Source organism: Haemorhous mexicanus, chromosome 3 (genome assembly GCF_027477595.1).
Source record: "Haemorhous mexicanus isolate bHaeMex1 chromosome 3, bHaeMex1.pri, whole genome shotgun sequence".
Taxonomy (NCBI): domain Eukaryota; kingdom Metazoa; phylum Chordata; class Aves; order Passeriformes; family Fringillidae; genus Haemorhous; species Haemorhous mexicanus.
In genome coordinates, this window is record NC_082343.1 from 4,653,641 (window position 1) to 4,673,690 (window position 20,050).

The 20,050-nt window shown below is 46.1% G+C and overlaps 1 protein-coding gene across 3 annotated transcripts in view; it reads right to left on the reverse strand.

Annotated features, from left to right (window-relative positions):
• Window positions 1-20,050, reverse strand: part of SPTBN1 (spectrin beta, non-erythrocytic 1) — a 116,154-nt gene that overhangs the window by 67,003 nt on the left and 29,101 nt on the right. For 2 of the 3 annotated variants that reach the window (XM_059840571.1, XM_059840572.1), the window contains exon 2: window positions 14,984-15,183. In XM_059840571.1, coding sequence (XP_059696554.1) covers window positions 14,984-15,131 — 148 coding nt within the window. In that variant the 5' untranslated portion in view covers window positions 15,132-15,183. Of the gene's footprint in view, window positions 1-1,220; window positions 1,807-14,983; window positions 15,184-20,050 lie in introns of those variants that run through there. The other variant, XM_059840573.1, reaches the window with a different exon arrangement.

Below are 20,050 nucleotides of genomic sequence, written 5' to 3' on the forward strand. Positions count from 1 at the left end.
AGATCTGACAGATGTCCAAGATAAAGCCTCTAACACATTCCCTCGTGTGCAAGTTTGAAGCCTGGATTTTCCATGCCTTGTCCCAGGAGTTTCCCTGTTCCCAGTGTTTAGGATGCTGTCATTTTGCCTCATTACATGCGGTGTGCAGCCATTGCTGTGAGCCAGTTTACAAGAGAAACCAGGTGCTATGAATGAAAGATTTTTTTTCCCTCTCTCCTTAAGCCAACAAATAGGAACATTCTTTGCACTAACCAGGCTCTTGCCCCCTCTCTGACAGGAACCACAGACCACACTTGCAGCACAGAGCAGAGTAAATTAAGAAACATGCACAGAAGGGCAGCACTTCGCTGTACTCAGGCTGCCCTGGGACTATCTCCAGAGTCACATGGATCTAGAGGAGGAGGTTTGGTTTCAGTGAAGAATTCTTTTTTTATTTTGCAACTGCAATCCATCCCAGAGTTCATTCATTGTTGGGACGTGTCTTCCACAGAGAAACAGCAGAGCTTGTTTTACCCTGCCTGAGGCACGGAGCTGCTGGGCAGCTCCCATCCTCCCCCCCTGCACTGGGGGTTTGCAGCCTGGGCCGAGGCCTACCCTCCCTGCAGAGAGCACACAGCACCCCCAAAAGAAACCTCTGGTTCTTACACAGACAGGGAGTTTAAGAGTAAAATATTAAAGGACATTCTTCTTGTCCAAAAGCAAAGAAAACTGGGAATGTTAAAGTACACGAGGGCTTTGTCAGATATCTATAGCGTGAGCAAACGAATTCGTTAGGGAATTATGCAACTGTTCTTCAATTGAAGAAGTGAAGCCACCCGCAGGAGGTACGCAGGGGTTGGAAAGGGCCCTTGCACTGCAAACTGCACCCAAGCACAGTTTATGAGTGATGGCCACTTTTAACTGTACTTTATTTAAGGATAAGATAAATAGCAGGCTGCTTCCTGACTCTCCCCCTTATTGTTCTATGAGACGTGGTCTGCCTTAGTCCTCATTGCAAGGCTCAGAGGCTGGACACACACCTTAACCCCGTGTAAGGCTCGGGACACCTTCGGAGTGAGAAAAGCAACGCAATATCCCTTAAAAGAACTCAGAGCTTTTTCCCACAGCACCACTTTCGTCTTCTCTCACTAACACCTTGGTGCAAAGAGAATAAGCCCGGACTAACATGTTTACAAGGATCATAGCATGGCAAAACCTCCAAAAAACCTGCACAGGCTTACCTTGTAACTGCTTGAATCGTCCTTCTAACTGGTTATAGTTATACGGCACCTGAGCTGCATATCCTGGGGACAACGGCCCGGGCATACTGGTTGATTTTTGTAATTCCATTTACAGGTAGCGCAGAGATACGATGAACTGCAGCATAAAGGAACCACAAGTTTCTTTACCACACATCCAGGTAAATCCCAGCTTCCTCCAGTAGTTTGGCGTCAGTCCCTAGCGAAAACGCTCCCCCCTGAGCCCTAAGTAAATAACAGCTTCGGTTCAAAATCCAGCAGTGTGGCTTGGCGGTAAGCTCTCTGTAATGGATTCAAACGTAAAGCACCAGGAGGGTGGTTTTTTGGGGTTTTTTTCCCCCAGTTCCACAACAGGCAACTCTCAAGTGCTTGAATCTGGTTCAAATGCTCGTCTGGCTCTGGCGAAACCAAGTGAAATGAAAGCAAGCGTGCGATTCAGGCCGAAGTAAAGGCAGCATGGAGCCACGCGCTGCCGCCCTGGCCGGCGCTCCCAGGAGCCGCGCACACCTCAGACCTTTCTGCTGGTTTGTAATATAAACAGCAGCCGCCCGGGCGCAGGCTGATGTCACTCGATTACCATACGGCACGGTGGAGGAAAGGAAGGCTGTACCAAGGGCGAAGGGGCGGCGGAGCAGGGGAAGAGCGGCCCGGCTCATGCAACGCCCCAGCGAGTCCTTCCGCCTCGCCCCGGGAGCGGCTGCCCGCGGGGTCCCGGCCCCGCGCTGCCCGCACCGCCGCCGCGCACGGTGGTACCTTCCCGAGCGAAGCAGCTGGAATTACAACCTTTTGTTAGGAGCCTCATGTAACGGAAAAGTCTCAGATTACTATCACTTGAAAAGGAGGGCACTTTTCTTTATTTATCTGCGGGGCTGTCGGCTTGCAGAAGCACCACACGCACACAGAAGCGCTCATTCAGTATTTAGCACCAGCCGAGGAGGGGACGCGGGGAGATGTACGCTCCAGCACACCGGGAACAAACGAAAGCTTTGTCGAAAGGTTCTTTAAACAGGCAATTCCTGTCACTTCGGTTTATGTTACTTGACGATATTGAGGATTTTGACATGCCCTGTGCATGTGGCTCCTTGCCCAGTTATCAGTGTGCTGGGTATTACTGCAAGATTAATGGGCTGTGCGCTGAGGGGGAGGGCTCTAACGTAAATAAGGATGCCTCGCCGAGCTCTGACTGGCACCTCAATACCCTGCCGAAATACAAACGTGCACAGCAGCAGCAGCAGCTGGGCTTGGCCCTGGAAGTCAGTTCCTGCAGATGGTATTAGATACAGGATGTCAGTTTTCCCTCAGGGACGTGAGCTCCCAGCCCTCACTTAGTTGTAAGTGAAATTAAAAGGTCAGTTCCACATTCATAGTCTCAGTATATAACATTTGCCTGTTCATTTTTAAAACTGCTGATAATGTTCACACAAATGTTTTTTCTTCTTGCATTTCCAAATTCCTTTCCACTGGAACCCATGTTCTCTCCTCCTCCCACTCCATCCCTTCATTAAACATTTCAAAATGTTGCCTTTGTTTTGATACCGTCATTTCACAAGGTTTAAGCCATATAGTAATTTCTGTGAGGACAATTTCTGTGGGAGAAGCTCAGCCCACTCCCCTACTCACTGCAGCCCAAGGTCCTGCTTGGTGCAAGCTGGAAATTCAACCACCCATTACCAACACATCAGGGAACAAATGTGCACAAAGTCCAACCATGAACACTGCCGATTTAGGGAGAAGTGATGGAAGTCGACACTTCTCAGCTGAAGCTGGGATTTCCAAAAACACACAGACTGTTGAAAATGTCTGGCACACTGCTCCTGAGGTCATAAATGCATTTAAAATATTTATGGCTTTCAACTATACTGTTTTACTTAAAGCACCACCATAGCTCTAGTCCAGAGTTACTTGTATTGATACAGAAGGGCTTTTACTGGGGTGTTTCAGTGCATCCCTTTATTTCAGTCTAGCTGTATTTAGACAAGAATCCTGGTACCACAGCACACCTCAAGCAGAGCCTAAAACATTTCTGAAAGCTGGCCTTCAACCCCTTCAGCACTACCCCACTTGCTTACAAAGGGCTCCTCAGCTGCCCCAGACAGGTTTTACAGTAACAGGGAGGAAAGAGGCTGTGTAGAGGAGCAGACCCTGCAGGCTCATGCCCTAAAAACATGTCTGGAAGGAGCCAGGGGGACCTGAGGAAGCACCTGCAGTTGCAGCCCCAGCAGGCAGGATGCTGCTCTCCAGACAACAATGGGCTGATGTGACAGGCTCCTGCTAAACCCTCCCCCGATAATCTTTGTGCAGCCAGCTGTCCCTCCAGCACACAGGCACCCACACCAGCCCTGGCCATGGGGTTTCCAGGGAAGAGGGGCAGCATAAAATACCAAAGGCATCCAAACTCCCAGGAGAAGAGCTGGGTAAGCTGAGCCATTAACACAGCAAAGTGAACTCTGCCGAGCTGGAGGAGCACGTTTAGCCCAGCACACAAGTACAGGCTTATTTCCATCACAGATATTTCTCCTGCAGCTTCCTACCAACAGCAGCTTTTGCCTGCCATGCCTGACCTACGTTATAATTAAATGCAAACCCTTCCCCTCAAGAGCAGGCAGGCAGCCAGGCCCTACCTGCAGGCATATCAACTTGTTCTGTCCCACCTTGAGCAAACAGGTGTTGCTATGTGAGCTCAGAAGGTAAAACTAAAGTCCAAGTGACTGACGGGGAAAAACTGGAGCATTTTTAACACCATGAAGGCCATAAGTCAGGAACTTCTCCCCAGCTGAAAGCTTTCCCAAAACCTCTGGCAGGCAATACACTAATGCACGTGGTCATTATTAAAAATATTAAGAAGTAAACTATTACTTCCTAAAAAGGAAAATATTAAAACCTAAAAATAATTGTTTAGCTTAGGCCCATATAAAACACAGACTGGCCTTACCCCCCCCCCCCCCCCATCATGAAACATGAACACCACATGCACACATTTACATTTCAGCTTGTCCCCTGTGGGACAACTGAAGCTGACAAGATTCAGGAGATACTGAACAAAATTTGATGTTTGATATTTTTTTTTGTCCCTGTCCCCTCTCTGTCCCTCCCAATTCTGGCCTGCCCAGTAGCACTAAACACTGCCTTAAAGGGAAGGAATTGCAGCAGCTATGGAGCAATGCAGGCTACACGGCGAGTAGCGGGGGGAAAGCTAAAGGAAAAGAGAAGAACCTGTGCTTGACCTGAGCTTATTTTGTTCAAGGTTTGACAAACAGAGACACCAGACCCTGATGTGTTGTCAGCAGCATTTGCTGTGAGTATCTGTCCTCATTTGAGCTGCCATCCAGGTTGGCATTTGGGCTGAACAATGTGACCCCCAGCAGCAGATGTGACAGACTTTGCTGATGATGGTTCAGCTCCTGGGGCTGGCCCTGGTGCCAGGCTCAGTTGCCAGGGCCTTCCTCTGCTTTGCTGGGTACTGCCATTCATCTTAAATGCTCTGCTGAACAGGTTGGTGGGAATTCAGTGGAAAGAGCAAAGCAAAATGGGGACATGTCTGTGTTTGCGAAATGCTACACCTTATGTAGCAAGGCTGCTTCCAAATGGGCAGCCTGCCAGCTCCCCATTGGTGTGAGTCACACCAAGCCTAATCCATTGGGCTGCTGCTGACTGCAAATGAGTGAACCTGAGCCCTTTTCTGCTGCCATGTGGCAATGATGCACCGGATCGATCACAAGGCTCGGTATGCACAAAGCCCTTTGTGACACCCCAGTTCTACTCATTTTCCCTGTTTATCTTTAATTGACTAAGCCCTCGACAACACTAATTAGATAATATGTTATGGAGGGGATTGAATGCTTTAAAGCCATAGATAGCTTTGGAGTGCTGGGCCAAGTGCATCTTATCACATCAACACAGCTGGAAATTGGCCATGGTGTAATTCATTAGTGATTACACTAGTGGAGAAAAAGTAGGGCCAGATCATATATTAATCTTAGCATATTGAGGAGGGAGGGGTGTGCTGGGTTTTGGGGGGTTTTTGTTCTCTAAATTTTGTTCTCAATGTTTTGCCCATAACTGGTGCAATAACTTTTGCTGGCACGGTTTGAATTGTCCCTGTCTCGTAGCACCTGCCAGGTGATGATGGCTTGTGTACTTATACAGAGTGAATAAAACACAAGTGATTATCCACTTAGCCATAATGCAGAGTGTCCTAGCTGACATGATCAGAGCTTTGCAAAGCCTCAAGGAGAACAAGAGGTTGATTACAATAATATTATGAAGGTACAAGCAACATTTAGAAACAGCTGCTTACCCCAGAACACAAAAGGGTCTCTCCTGGGCTCTGTCTTTACATGGTTCTGAAAAATGCTGCTGAAGTGAACAGGTTCTGACACAAAGGAAAAAAACTAGGGTTTCTGAGGAAAAAGCTAATGTTAGATCCAGCAAAAGTGCCTTCCAAATTCCTAATTATCAATGTTTCTAAGCCAGAGCTTACAATAATTATGAGTCTGGTTAATCATCACCCTTGTCTTTTCTCTTTACTCTTTCTTGCTCTTGTAAATTCTCTAGTTGGTGGCTAACTAGGGAAAAAAAAAAAAAAAAAGAAAGAAAAAACCACCAAGATAAAAAGGATGATTTATTAAACTAAAATTCCAGAGAAATCACGTAACGTTTTGCTCCTCTCCTGAAGGTGGGTAAAGTTTCTACACATCCCCTAAGTGCTACAATTAGGAGCTGAAAACTCATTATCATACTTGCCTCTATCCTCACAGTAAAAACAAAACTTTTCCTTATATATTGGAGCAAGGAGAGATAGGTTTTACTGGGGATTGTTCTAGAACGTAATAGGAAATAGTTATTTTTACCCTATTTGACAATTTGCATAACATGAATCCTGAAGAGTTAGCTGGTTTCCCTCCAGTTTTTTATCTAACATGCTGGAAGCAGGGAGCAGCAGCCCACACACCAAGCAGAAATAAGCTGCCAAGCTCATTATCTCTGCTGCAGGTATTGGAGGGAACAGAACCCTTCAGTTTGTAACCTGCCATGTCCTGCAACTCTTGGTAACTCTCTCCCATGCTGGTGAAATGAATACAAGCAAACCAAGAGATCTCCTCTTCAGTAACATTTCCATTGCAGAAAGTATCTCAATGTTTCTGTTTAAAGGGGATTTTAGGACAGTGGCAACTATGCTGTCCCTGGTTCCTCCCAGTCCCTTCCAGATACATTCTCTGTGACTCACAAGGGCTTTGGAGTGCCAGTGCAATCCAGAGGCAAGGAAAAGAGGTCCATTAAAAAGTAGGAGACAGGGATTTTTATTCCAGAAGGGTCTGTTTACATGCTTTCCTTCTGCCATGTCTGGGCTGGCCTTCCAGCAGCTCAGCTCCGAGTCCCAGGTACAAACCAGCTTTGGGCTCCAGGTGAATCTCTAGGTTGTGACATCTGAGACCAAAACCTTTGGGAATTTTCTCACAAACCAGGCCAGAATATCAATTTATTACTGAAACTGGGTCAGTTCCACCTGGTTTCGGGTTTCAGTTTACACAAGTCCCAGATTAACAGGAAAGTTGACATGACTTTTGTAACAGCATGTCCTTGCTAACTGCAGGAGTCAAACACCTGCCAGGAAGGACAGCAGGGAAGAGCTTCAGGAGGTACTTGCAGAACATTTCAGAAGAAACGACTGTTTCTGTTGGTTTGCATCCCAACCTGTACTGCTTCCCATACTCCATGAACTCACCAACTCAGGGAAGTCACCCCTGAAAAGCTGTAGTTACATTCCCAGGTTCTATTTGTTGCCCATGGAATGCACTTGGCTTGCTCCCTGACATAGATGGACAGCCCTTACAAAGCCTGCTCAAATAAAGCAAACTGCACAGGTACAACTTAACACACTCACTGGCTGTGAAATTTTGTCGTGAAAACACATGATCATTTTCATGCAGAAAATTCTTTTTTATGGGTTTTGATTTGCTTTTTCAGAAGCTGGCATTATTGTCACTGCCTCTCTCTCCTTTGTTTTCCACCTGAATTGCACCTATGTTTATATGAATGGGAGACAGACACAGAAATGTACACCCTCCTTTTTCTCCCTTTTGCACCATTTTGTTTTTCTTTCTTTTTTGTTTCAGTCTGACCAGGAACACAGATACACTGTTGCTACACCATAATCACTCAGGCATGACAATTCAATGTTCTGCTACTCTTGAGCAAAGTGGAAATTGGGTGAAAACAAGCAGCAGAATACAGTGATCTTTAAAAATCTCCACAAGCCAGAGTATGTTCCTATCTGGAAATTGCCACTCTCCTGAAAAAAGCATAGTGATCAATTAACCAATATTATTTGTGTCCCACTCATGATGTTATTAATCCAGAGCAACTGACTTCATTTTTATATGATGGATTGAATAAAAATATATTGTACAAGGGGATGTGCAAACACTGTCACTTGACACCTCTCTGCCTTCAAGGCTTAATAAAGGAAGAAAAACTTGAAAAAATCCTCACACAACATGCACATACACAGTGATTGGCAAAAAAATAGTAGTGAGTGCCTTGCTCACTAAAAGAGCTCAAAACAGTTAGGGAGAATGCTGGAAACTAAAGAAGTGGAACTTAGAAGTGGATTTTCATCACCCTTTCTACATGGCTGGTTCTCATCCCCATTCCTGTTCTTTTTGCCGCTTCCCCATCAAGGAAATTTGTCTCCAGGCAATCTGGGTTTATATCTCTCCAGGATATTACTTCAAGATAAGAATCAAAGCTCTGATCCGAGGGAATGATTTCATCCCTAATCTTTCCCCATTAGAAGAGCTCCAAGGTTAACAGAAATTAGTAAACATGTTTGAATCCTGCACTGAATTTCACTTTGCAGTGTGCTCAGTTAGACATTATTTATACTTCAGGGAGTGCTTTCAGGCAGTATCCCAGCAACAAATAGAAGGAAAAAATGCAAGGCACATTGCAGATTTGGCTGAATAAATAACATAAATACAGAAACATTGCTAGTTAGATGCTAAAGACATAAGATGAGAACATTCTCTTCTGCATACGCATTTTTTGTGGAAAGACTTCTTTTGAATTACAGACTCATGACTAGGTTTTGAAATTCATCCATGGCTAAGCTCACCCCTGAGAGAAGTCATAACTTAGAAAAAAAATCTCTATATTGCCAATATTGGCATGTAGTTTCTACAAAGAAGAAATCCTTTCCATTAAGATTATTCAGCAAATTATCTAAAAACAATCTCATTATCACAGTGAAGGGTCTCATGGTTTCTCTGTATTAAATATCCCTAAAACATTGACTCCAGCAGCAAAGAACATTAGCAGCCTCCTCAGTCTTCAGGTTTCCCATGAAGGGCCACCTCTGGTCAGGTTCCCAGCTGGTGTGAGACAGCATGGCCTCAGAGAAGCCAGGGGGAAATCCAGTTTATGCCAGGTAACAATCTGGCTGGGAGGTCTCCTCTAAATTGTCCACTTCAGCATATTATCCCAGGCTTAAGACATTGCCTGGCTCAGCTCTCACTGACTCCATGGAGGGTGTCTCCCAGGGAGCATTTTTCCTTTCCCAGAGCAGCTGCTGCAGCCAGAACTCTTTACTGCCCCCCTTCACAACTCCTGCCCTGCTGATGCTGAACACTGCCTCCCACTCAGCTCAGTGTTTTGGGGCAGCCAAAAGCACGTCCCCTGGTGCTCCTACTCTTCACTGATGCCATGGGGATGAATGGATGAGGAAAACTGGAGCAGACAGGAGAGCAGCATGCTGTGCTGCTCCGGGAATGAAGGCATAGCTCCCACCTAAGGAAGCTCACTCGGGAAGTCTGTGCAGTGCCATGGTATCGAAATGCAAAGGTATGGCCACGCAGACTGATGTGCTGCAGGATTATCTCCATGCACAGCTCACAGGTAATATCCCAAAGGCAAATACACCTATGCACACAGAGTCAACACACCTGCATCAGCTTTCCATTGGCTTCCTCTGGGTACAGATGGCTTTTTATATTTAGGCTTAACTAGAGCACAGAATTCTCTTGTACCTTATTTTGTTAAATTACTGTAACTGCTGCCCAAGCACAGAGTCCTCTGTGCGTAAGGACTGGTGCATGCCTGGAGCTCTGCTCAAGGAACTATGAGAAGCAGATTTGGACCTGTATTCCAGCCCAGGAGCTTAATGAACAGGAATTCCAGGATCCAGGGATCAATCAACACAGGCTCATGCTGGCAAGATGCTGGGCTCTCCTGTATACGTGTCCAACCCAACAGTGCTTGGTCCTGAAAGGATTTCAGTGGAGACGTAAAATGACGGCAGCACTCAGACTTTCCGGAGTGGGGCTGCCAGAACTGTTCCTATCCTGCTCCGTCCCCAAAGAAACAATAATCCTCTTTTTCCAGCCCCAGCTCATCCTGCCCTGAACAATGCACGCCAGATTACAGTCATTCACCAGGATGCAACCACTGTCATGCACCACTCTGTTACTAAGTACTCATAAATCCTGTCCATGGAGCAGACAAGCACACGCAGTTCCAGACAATTCCTAAAGTACATTCAGCAGGACTTCTCAGCACCTTGGCTCTCCACTCAAGAGGCTACACAGAACCAGGGATCGAATCAAACTACCAAGAACCTGACTTACACCTCCTTGTAGTTTACAACATGACTTCGATTCTGAAGAGAGAGAGGGCAAACCCCCAAACCATGCCCAACGTAAATCAAAGATCACGTTGTTACAGCAGCAAGATACAAATGACCTGTGTACCGAGATACATTTTCAATCAGCGAATACAATGTTTGCTTCTACTTGCCAGTTATTTTATATTTCACAGAGATTCTGGCTCTTCTTTTTGGGTCAGTCTACTGATAATCTTTAAAAATAAACCCACTAAGAACGAAGTATTATTTATCATCTGGTTTTTGTTATCTGCTTTAGAAGCAGCTCTCCAAGGCAACTTTAAAAGCCAATGCATTAATGCACAGTGACAGATGGGCTGAGCTTTTCCTTGCTCTCTGATAAGAGCACAGTGTGCAGCAGGAGTCCCAGCCAGCACCACAGGTGACGTGTGGCAGTACAGCAGCCTCTCTGCTGCCCCGCTCCTTCCCTTTGTGCCTGCATGGCACACAGCACACCAAATGACACTGCTGCTACTAACAACTGCCCCTGCACATTCTGGGAAGGTTAGAAACAACAGAAGAAATTGTTCCAGAAGTAAAATCCAGAAGGAAAGCATAGGGTGAGGTCAACACTTGGAAACGTTTTTGTTGAAATAATTCCATCAACTTTTATCTGAGCAAAACAAGATTTTTCAAAATAACTCCTTTCATGCTAATCTGGGTATGCCTGCATTAGCCCTGTAGCTCCAAACAAACCCATGGGCTGACAACCAGCTCTGCCACACCAGTGCAGAGCAGATTTCACTGCTCTAGGTCTTTTATTTCTGTTTAGTCTCAAGTGAATCCTTCACATGCCCTTTCAAGTTGATTTACAAGCATCACTATAATGCTGAGCTCTCCTTTCTTATCACTTGCTGCTATTAAAATTTGTGACTGATTTTAAAGTTCTGGATAGCTCCAGTGCAGGATACTTAGGAAACACCCTGCAAGAGCTTATTCTCAGTATGCTCTTTCAAAGCCAAGAACAAATCCAGTGTTTGCTCTCTTGAGCTCTAAATCATTGTACTTTGCCCTTTTTTATTGGTTTGAGACCTGAAACTTCATTCTGTATGCTCAGAGTGAAACAGAAATTTTGCTACGAGAGAGAAGCTCGACAGCAGGGCCAGGCAGGTGTGTGATACCTGGAGAGTACTAGAGGCAGAATCTTCCTTTTCACCTCTTTGTGGGGTTGATCTGCTGACTTTTTGCACTGCAGCTGTGGAGGGAGTGGCTCAATTATCAGGGCCACAAGGGGCTAATTAGCCCACATAAGGTACCCAGAACTTTCCCACTGGAAGTTTTCTCTAATTTTTTTAAACCTTATGAAATGGCTATTCCATTATATTAAAAAGGAAAAAAAAAAATTCAATAGTATATCTTCAGGAACAATTTTAATGCTTTTTTCCCTCTTGCTGCTGGGAGAATGTAAGGGACTGGCATGAATGACGAGCCTATTTTGGGTAACTAAGGAAAGCTGCACAACAAATGCAGCCTCCTGTCTTGCCCTGTAAGGCTCATGGACACCACGTCGTGCAACACCAGTGAGTGCCCCGACCTACACACGGCCACTTGGGTGGAGCTGGAAAATGAATGCACTCCTGCCCACACTAGGACTAGAAAAGTCCTCTCATTTCATAAACTTTGAAATTGGTTTTAATTTGTGGGCCAGAGAGCTGAGTCACAGACCTTCTGGTCACTTGGATGAACCCAGAGGATAAAAGGGCAAAATATAAATGAGCAGAAAAGCAAGTAACTGTAGCCAAGTTTAATATTGAATTAGCTAACTGAAGGAATGGAAAGTTTTGGAGGTGACAACTCTCACACTACCGAAAACAGCACCTGAGCTGGCAAGCATGGCACACCTGAACCTCACAGCCCAAAGGCTGAGTGGGAAAAAATCTGCTGAACAACTGAACTGTTTCTTAAGATTTTTGCAAGAGCTTCGTGCACCAAGGAGCTGCACAACAAATCCTGTTAGCTAATGGTCCTAGGCAGACGAAATCCAACCCTTGAGGATTTGTGAATGAAGAATCTTGCACAAACACGATATCTTTTTGGCTCCTACAGAGCAGGTAGAATTACCTGGTCTTCCAGCAAGACCTTCCAAAGAACCAGAGAACAAGGACAGGTGAAAGATGATTTCCTACAGTGGGATACCTTACTTGGTGAAGAAAGGATCAGTTACCTTCTTCTCATATCAGTTGCAGAGTGAATTAGCTCAACACGAATGGCAACCAATCTGGTTGCATATCCCTCCAAATCTGGATTCTGATTGAAAGTTGAGTTCCCAGATGATTTCTTGGTTTTAAACCAAAACAACCCTTTGTATTCTGGTTTTCATGGTACACAGACTGCTTTAATAACATCAATTATCAGCTGCTGTACTAACAACACTGGTTTTCTCCTGTTATTATATCACACTTGCTTTACCTGAGCTTTCCTTCAGAACGTTGTTCCAATCACAGATTATTCTGACCACCACCTCCTGCCTTTGTTGTTTAAATATATCAACATCCTGATGGAATGTGGGGCCATCAGGATTCTTCCTGCAGTGAAGAATCAGACTCTGGCTACAAATCTCACTTCTTATTTCCTCACTCTTTGCCTTACTTCACCTTAAAGGAAGTAAGTTTCACTTCAATGACAGTGAAGTAGAATGAACATGAGATGGAAGCTCTGCCAAAGAGGCACTTCACAGCTTGTGGAAGAGTGTGGAAAGAAGATGCCTGCACCCACAGAGAACACAGAGCCATTAGTCAGGCACTGTAACGTGCCCTCAGCTGTTCTACTTTGGAATACAGCAGCTTGCATCTGGGTGATGAAATTTAAGGAATCAGTGCCTGGTGTGTTCATTTGAAACCTTTCACATTAGAACAAGAGGATGATGATGATGCATGAGTGTTTCATAGACTGCAAGATGTTGAAAATCTTTTGTTATATCTGTCACTGACACACTGCAAGGGGACAGCCACGGGCACTCTTGAGATACAACCCACCCATGACCTCAGGAGACAGAAATGTTATTGCCAGAAGGATGCCCAGTCCTGCAGATGTGGGGAGGTGCTCATGCCCACAAAGAGCCAGCGCTCACCCAAGTCAAGCTGCACTGCTGGATTGACTCTTGTTCAGTGAATCCAGACCCCAAAGGTGGCACACAGCTGCTCCAGAGAGCACTGAAGTTCACACAGAGGAAAGTGATGGTGACAGCCACTCAGACACAGGGGTTGCAGAGCCCAGAAGCACCTCCTGACATCCCCCAGCTGACTGTGTGTGCACTGGGCTTTCACCCCGTGGTCATTGTGCCCAGTCCTGTGACACACAGCTGAATCAGAGAGCACCTTTCCAGAAAGGGCCTGTCTCCACTGAAAGAGGACAATGACAGATATTATTGCCAGCCCAGCTCCAGGCTGCAGCTGTTAAAAACCTGCCAGTGCCTTTCTGGGGAGATGCAAGGGAAGATTACCCACCAGACAGCATATCTGAAAACATATGTTGAACAGTGCCAGGAGTGGCATAGCTCAGCCTTTAACCATAACCTTGGATTTGAAATACAAACCTCTCCTCACTCCTCTCTCCCTGCACCATGATTAAGCTTTCAAGCAGTGCTGCAGCAATGCAGGATGCTAAGCCAAGTTTTGGCAGCACACAGCACTCTCAGCACCAACCATAGAGAATTACAGGTATGGAAATGTATCAAATTAAAATAACTATGAGTAATGCTTATTCAGAAGAAAAATAAATACACCATACTGTGGGGGAAATTGTTTAAATATCTGAATCGAATCTTCAGCAAAATTATTTGCTTTGCCATGGGTATGTGTTTTAGGCTAGCTAAATAATTCAAGTACTTTCCTTACATTACTTCTCCTTGAAATGAGAGTTTCATGTTTATTATTCATTACTCAGGTGGGGAGCTCTGCTTGCTATAAAAGTAAGTGGAACAAGCAGCTGCAGTAAGGTGAGATCTGGGACCCAAACACAGCTCATGAGCTTTGTACTGAAAGCATTTCCCACCCAAGGAACAGGATACAACCTACAACCACTCAAGTGGCAGGAGTAAAACACAGTTTCTTCCTCAAACAAGAGTAAACTATTAAAATAAAGCAACCCAAGCTGAGATTCATTTTGTCTCTCACCACAGGTACCAGCAAGCTCCTTCTGACCCCACTCAGCACAGCCCTGCCCAGGGAAGGCATTTTCCCTATCATTCCAAATGCACACTGTGACGGGAGCTGCTGTAATTAAAAGCAGCAAAATTTAACACACGTCCCCTCCCTGTGAGCAGTTCCATTAAGTCAATAGCATTACAATGCCCAGGAAGAGTTATGTGATCTGCTGTCTGCCCAGCTGCATGAACTACTTCATTTCCCTGTTGCTGAGCTCCACACCTGATGCTGGCCTATGCCTGACACGTAAAGGTGTTTGGCATCTGATGCATCTCCATGGCCAGAGTGGGGAGCAGAAAGGGCACGCTGTGCTCCAGACCCAGCCCCATTGGAATCACAAATGGAACAGGCGATACCTCTGTCTCAGTGCAGCTGATTTAATAAACCTGCCTCAACACCTTATGAAGTGTCAGGTTTAAAACCATTCCTGGAGCTCAGATTTCACCAGCAGAATGCTCAGCATAGTTTTGAGCTGTTTTCTGTGCCTGTCCCACACTGCCAAGGCATTTTGTTCAGAGGTCAGAAATGTGGGCATGCTACCATAAAAGTCAGGAAATCATTTACAGAATGCATAAAAATTGCTTTGCAGGGCAGTGACTCAGAGCTGAGAGGACATGACATAATCTCATTGCTCTATAAACAAATATGGATAATGTATAGCTTTTAATATGCAATAATCAAACGCAATCTTGTTTCAAATGAGAAAAGATCCAATCCAGTTTCATTTCTCTGCTGATGACAGTGGAATTCAGCAGAAGACAGCAAGTATTTCAGAAAGAATGTATAGTCCCATCATTCATTACTGCATGACAACTACCTCCACCTACCACATTCCTGTTTCCAGGACTGGTGAGCTGTTTTGCACACTTCCAGATGGAGGTATTTTGAAGGAGATCTTTTTTACCCATTGTTTTTTTTTTCCTAAACCCCAAGTCAGTGCTTACCAGCCAGGGCCTTGATGCGGGAGCGCTCAAACAGCCGAGCAGAGCTGTTCTCATTGTCCCAGTCGTCCACATCCCAGCGGTTGTTGACGTCGCTGTACTGCTGCTGGATTTCAATGTTGTCATAGTCTGTCGCTACCGTCGTCGTCATCCTGAGTCTTCTCCTTAGCCTCTCCTCACCATCAGATTCTTCCTAAAACCCTCTGTCAAAGAAAAACACAAAAAACCAAGCATTTAGATGGTGCACATATATTGGATGAAAGTCATAAAGGTCAAGCTCAGGAGTCTTGGTTTCAAAAATCAGTGACTTTTACTTGAGGACAAGCTCAAGAACAAGAGATACCAATCACTCTTTCAGAGAACAAATATTCTCAAAAAATTAAGTGCTTTTTTTAAGCCAGAAGTTTTGCTGCATACACACATCCAGGACTGAAATGTTAAGCTCCACAAAGCAGAACATGGATGGAATAGTGCAGCAAAACACTTCCACAAGTGTCATTTTCAAAAGCAGACCATTGGCTTTAGAGATCTGTGAGTGTTGGTTAAAGCATATGGAGCTGTGGATAACTCGGCCTCAAGCACAAAGATAATCTCCATACCTTTACAAAATGGTGCAAATAACTGATGGGAAAAAAATACAGATTCTCAAAAAGCCACATAAGTATTTGACAAGCAAAAGCCTTTTAACATGTGTCTGAAGAAATATTTCTGTTCCCACATGCAAATACTGACTTTGTGGCTGGTCCTGGCAATTTATTTATGAACTAATCCAGATAAAACCAACTAAATGATGCATTACTTTGAACTCTCCACAGGAACAACATGGCACCCACCAACGCAACCCTTGGGGCGAGGTTCTCCTCTTTCAGGGTGCTGTTTGCATATTTATTCTGTTTTCTGACTAGGATTTCCATGTATTTATGGGTGCTAGATATAGGAGGCAGACACCTCTGGAGGAGGAGGGAGGTTATACGCAGCTGTGAGCCCAGTGGGAACAGTGCTGAGCATCCCCTTCATCCTTCAGTGCTCAGCGAGACCCTGAGGAGCACCTCAGACACAGAAACTCACAGTTCACCTTTGCAAAACGCAATAAATACCAGAAATGCAGTTAAATACAGGGGCAAGGGGGAGCTGGGGAGGGGCCGCCCTTTTACCTGGGCGGGGACGCGCGCTCCCCTCACGACGCCCCGCCCGGGGCTTCTCTTGTCTTTTCTCTCTTTTATCTCGCTTTCTTATTTTAAAATAAAATTTAAAGAAAAAGAAAAAAAGAGGAGAAAAAAAAATCAGCCACACAGCCGCCCTCCAGGGCAGCCCGGAGCGCAGGCGGGGCCGGGGCCGCCGCTGAGGGTGAGGCCGAGCCCGCCCTCACGGCGGGGCCCCGCTGCCCCTCAGGCCCTCCCCGCCCGCCGCGCTGGCGCCACCTGCCGGCCCGGCCGCTCCCGGCACCCGCATGTCGCGACATCCATCCGCCCCGCCCGCGACAGGCGGCGTGCCTGCCCTGCCTCACCAGCGGCGTTCGTTCCCCGTCCGGGCCCGGGACACCAGAGGCGGCTGGCGGACCCTCGGCCGCAGCCCACGGCAGGTCCGTCCCGAGCTGCCGCGCGGACAAATCCCGGTGTCTGGCGCAGGAACGGGAGCGGAGCCGCGCTGGGGCGGCTGTTACATAAGGAGCTGTTACCGAAGGCTGGGCGCGAGTGCTCAACCTTTGCGAAAGGTGGGAAGGAATCGCTTTAGTCATGGGAAGCTGCCAACAGAGCGAGGGAACGCTCTGGAGGAGAACTGGCTCTGGGGAAGGTCGTGGGGACGATGCTCCCGCGGCGGATCCCGCAGGAGCCGGGCATGGATCGGCAGCTCCGGCTGGGAACAAACAAAAGCATGGAGCAAAGACGGGGGAAGGATTAAATCCCACTCGCCGCGTTTCTGCACAGCACTCACCAGCTGATCCTCACTGAGCATCAGGCAAAGAAAAAAATCTCCCATTGATCCGTGTACACAGGCTGCAATCAGGGTTAATTCCAATTAAATCCACGGAGCAGCCAGGATATAAACAACGAGTGGGAACAGGCTGGTTGACAGCATCATTTTCCATCTTTTCCATATTCACCAGTGCTCAAGGAAGAGAAGATGTGCCACTGGAAAAGCTGCAGCTCCAATCATAAAAATCAGTGAACCCAAAATCGGCATGGAGTGACACGTAATTTAATATAGATGGAACAAGCCGTGGGATTTAATTTATTTCTGTGTCACTGCTGTTTAGAAACACACACAACCTGATCCAGAATAAATTCAACTCTAACAACTTGTGTTTTATCACTTCTCCCATCCTGAGCATCGCACAAGCAAAATCTATCCCAGATAAAGCTAAATTGAGCATGAAATGGTCTGTTATCCCACACCTATAGGGCCAGAAAATCTCCATCCTTGTTCTGATTCTGCTGGTAAAAGCAGCACCTTGCTCCCTGACATCAGGCTCCCTTTTCTGGGATGCAGCTCCCCGCCCCAGGGACAGCGGAGCAGGAAAAAGCTGCAGGGATAAAAATAAGCACTTTGCAGCAAAGCAAGGTGAGGAGAGCACAACGGAATCCTGATTCCAGAGACAGACCCAGCTACAGAGAGTGCAGCCACCGCCCTCAGCCTCTGCTGGAAAACAGCTTTTCTGGAGTCCTGCTGCAGCTCTGATCCAGCACAACCCACTGGTGCCTCTGGGAACAGGGAGGGAAGATAAACACGAGTCCTGGCAGAAACCTGCAGGCTCCTGACTGCAGGGACAGAGGTCCTGCAGCTGGGACGAGCTACAGCAGCACATCTTGTGTCTGCTTTAAGGGTGTCCCGATCTGACATGGACAACACCAGCAAGTGCCCAGGGAGCAACGGGAAAACAGTTTGGAATTTTCCTGGAGCCCTTAACGCAGCCGAGTTCACTGCTAATGACCTTGAATGTAATCCACCTGTGAAATCAGCCCTGCCACTGAAGGACCACACTGAAAACCCTCTGTGTGTGTGTGCAGCACTCACAGACATGTAACACACGTACAGTCACAGAGTTAGTTTAAGCCTCTGCGTGAAGCACCCACCAAGAGAGATCACCACGGAGCACAGGGACAGAGGGAAGCCCATTTTCCAGCAGGAACAACCTTTGTCACTTAAACATCCTGGCCTGTCTTTAAGCTGAGATACCCTTCTAATAAAGGAATGACATTTTCTGCAGAGAGCAGAGGGAACAGGAATTTCAGCTGCCGACATCCCGAGCAGCATCCTGCAGGCCATCCCACTCTCAGGGCTGGATAAACCCACTGGGAACAAGGCATTTCAGAAATGGCAGGCCACAGCTCCTTTACTGCTCACAGTTCAGCCTCACTCTAGGACGACATAGAGCACTTAAAGCCAGAGAAAGCAGGCACTGGGGTTTCTCACTTAATCCACGCCCTCTTAAACCCATCTGCCAGTGTTGCACCTGGCTTGGAGATGTTAGCAGGCAATTCCAGGGATAAACAGGCACAGGGCTGAGCTAATAAACAGCATGGAACTGCTCCAGGCCCACCACGATGGGTCGAGAAAAATCTGTAAATTCCCGAACCTCTTCCTCATTGATAAAATATAACTCTGGTGCTTTCTGCCATGGGTACCATGCTAGACGACCTCATGAGACAAAAGAGATCAAACCATTTCATTTCAAAGCATTCCTTAAAACCTATTGCATAATCTGAGGGCGGGAGGGAGGGGGGGCGGTTGGCATTGTCTTCAAAAAGAAGAAATGGCTCGAAGAAAAAAATCAGCTACCAGGAAGAGCATTTTCTCAGACAGTTTTCAAAGGCCACATCCAGGGGTCAGACCTCTTGTGTTTACTTTCATAAATAGACCAGATTTTGCTCTGTTTGTTTCTCAGATAATAGAAAACAAACAGTTTTATTCAGCCCATCTGAAGAATGAATTAATTTTTAAAAAATTCATTGGCTACTCTTAAATGCAATCATGTAATTCACTAAACAGCTATGACTATGATCCCTGAAATTCTGCCATAACCACACATCTGGAATTACTTCCTAATAGTTACATTTATCTTTAAAGCAAACATTGTTTTTTCAAGAGTTACTATTCTTCCAGGAAACATGCTAAGCTGTAGTTAGATTCATGTTACTCTAACTAAGGATTGTCAAGAGGTTTTTACCGTGCTGTGATTTAAAAAAATATAGTTTGAACAGCAATCCCCAAATGGTCTCATGGTTTATGTAAATACTGTTCCCTGGCTAACACACAGCCCAACCTATTGCAGCTTTCCTGGCATTAAAGATAAATTGTAAATTCATCTCTAACTCCCACTGATTGTGTGACAGGATTGCAAAGGGGACACAGACACTCCCATCTCCAGGTCACCAGAGCACACGGGTCTGGTGACAAGCAGCACACGACCACTGTGACAAAGAGAATGGTGTCCTGATCCCACAGATCAGATATGTACCTCCAAGAAGCCAAAATTACACACTGCCTCCTTTCTGGTAGCCCTCTGAAACCAAGGCTGGATGAGCACAGAAAGCAATTCCATTACCCTCTTTGCAGGATACTTTCCCTCCCAGTCAGTCCTTCCCCCCCTACTGATGCCTTTAGATCATCTCACCAGTCCAGCTCTTCACTTTAGTGCAATAATTATTACTAAAAAGAGGGAAATTTAGATAATATGTAACCAAACTTTGCATTTATTCTGAGCAACATTCAGCTCCCTCCTAACCACCAGCACAACCCACATTTAGTAATTTTAAAATGTCATTTTAAGCCAATATTTAAACTGGAGAATGGAAGTTCCTCTGAACTCTTAGGGGGCACTCACATCTTGTCACCCCAACAGGGTGAGATTCTCACCCTAAGCTTCCACACAGGGAAGTGGCCTGGTCAGAGTCAACAGGGGCACCTTGGGAGAGGCTCAGGGCTGGATGCCAAACGAGCATACACATCAAACATCCCCACAGGTCAAACTCTGCAAGTATTTACAAAACACTGTGTAGAAACTCAAGAGTTGTACAGAACCCTCGGACTGAGAAATTCAATTCTGAGCATAAAGCTTAGAAAGACTGG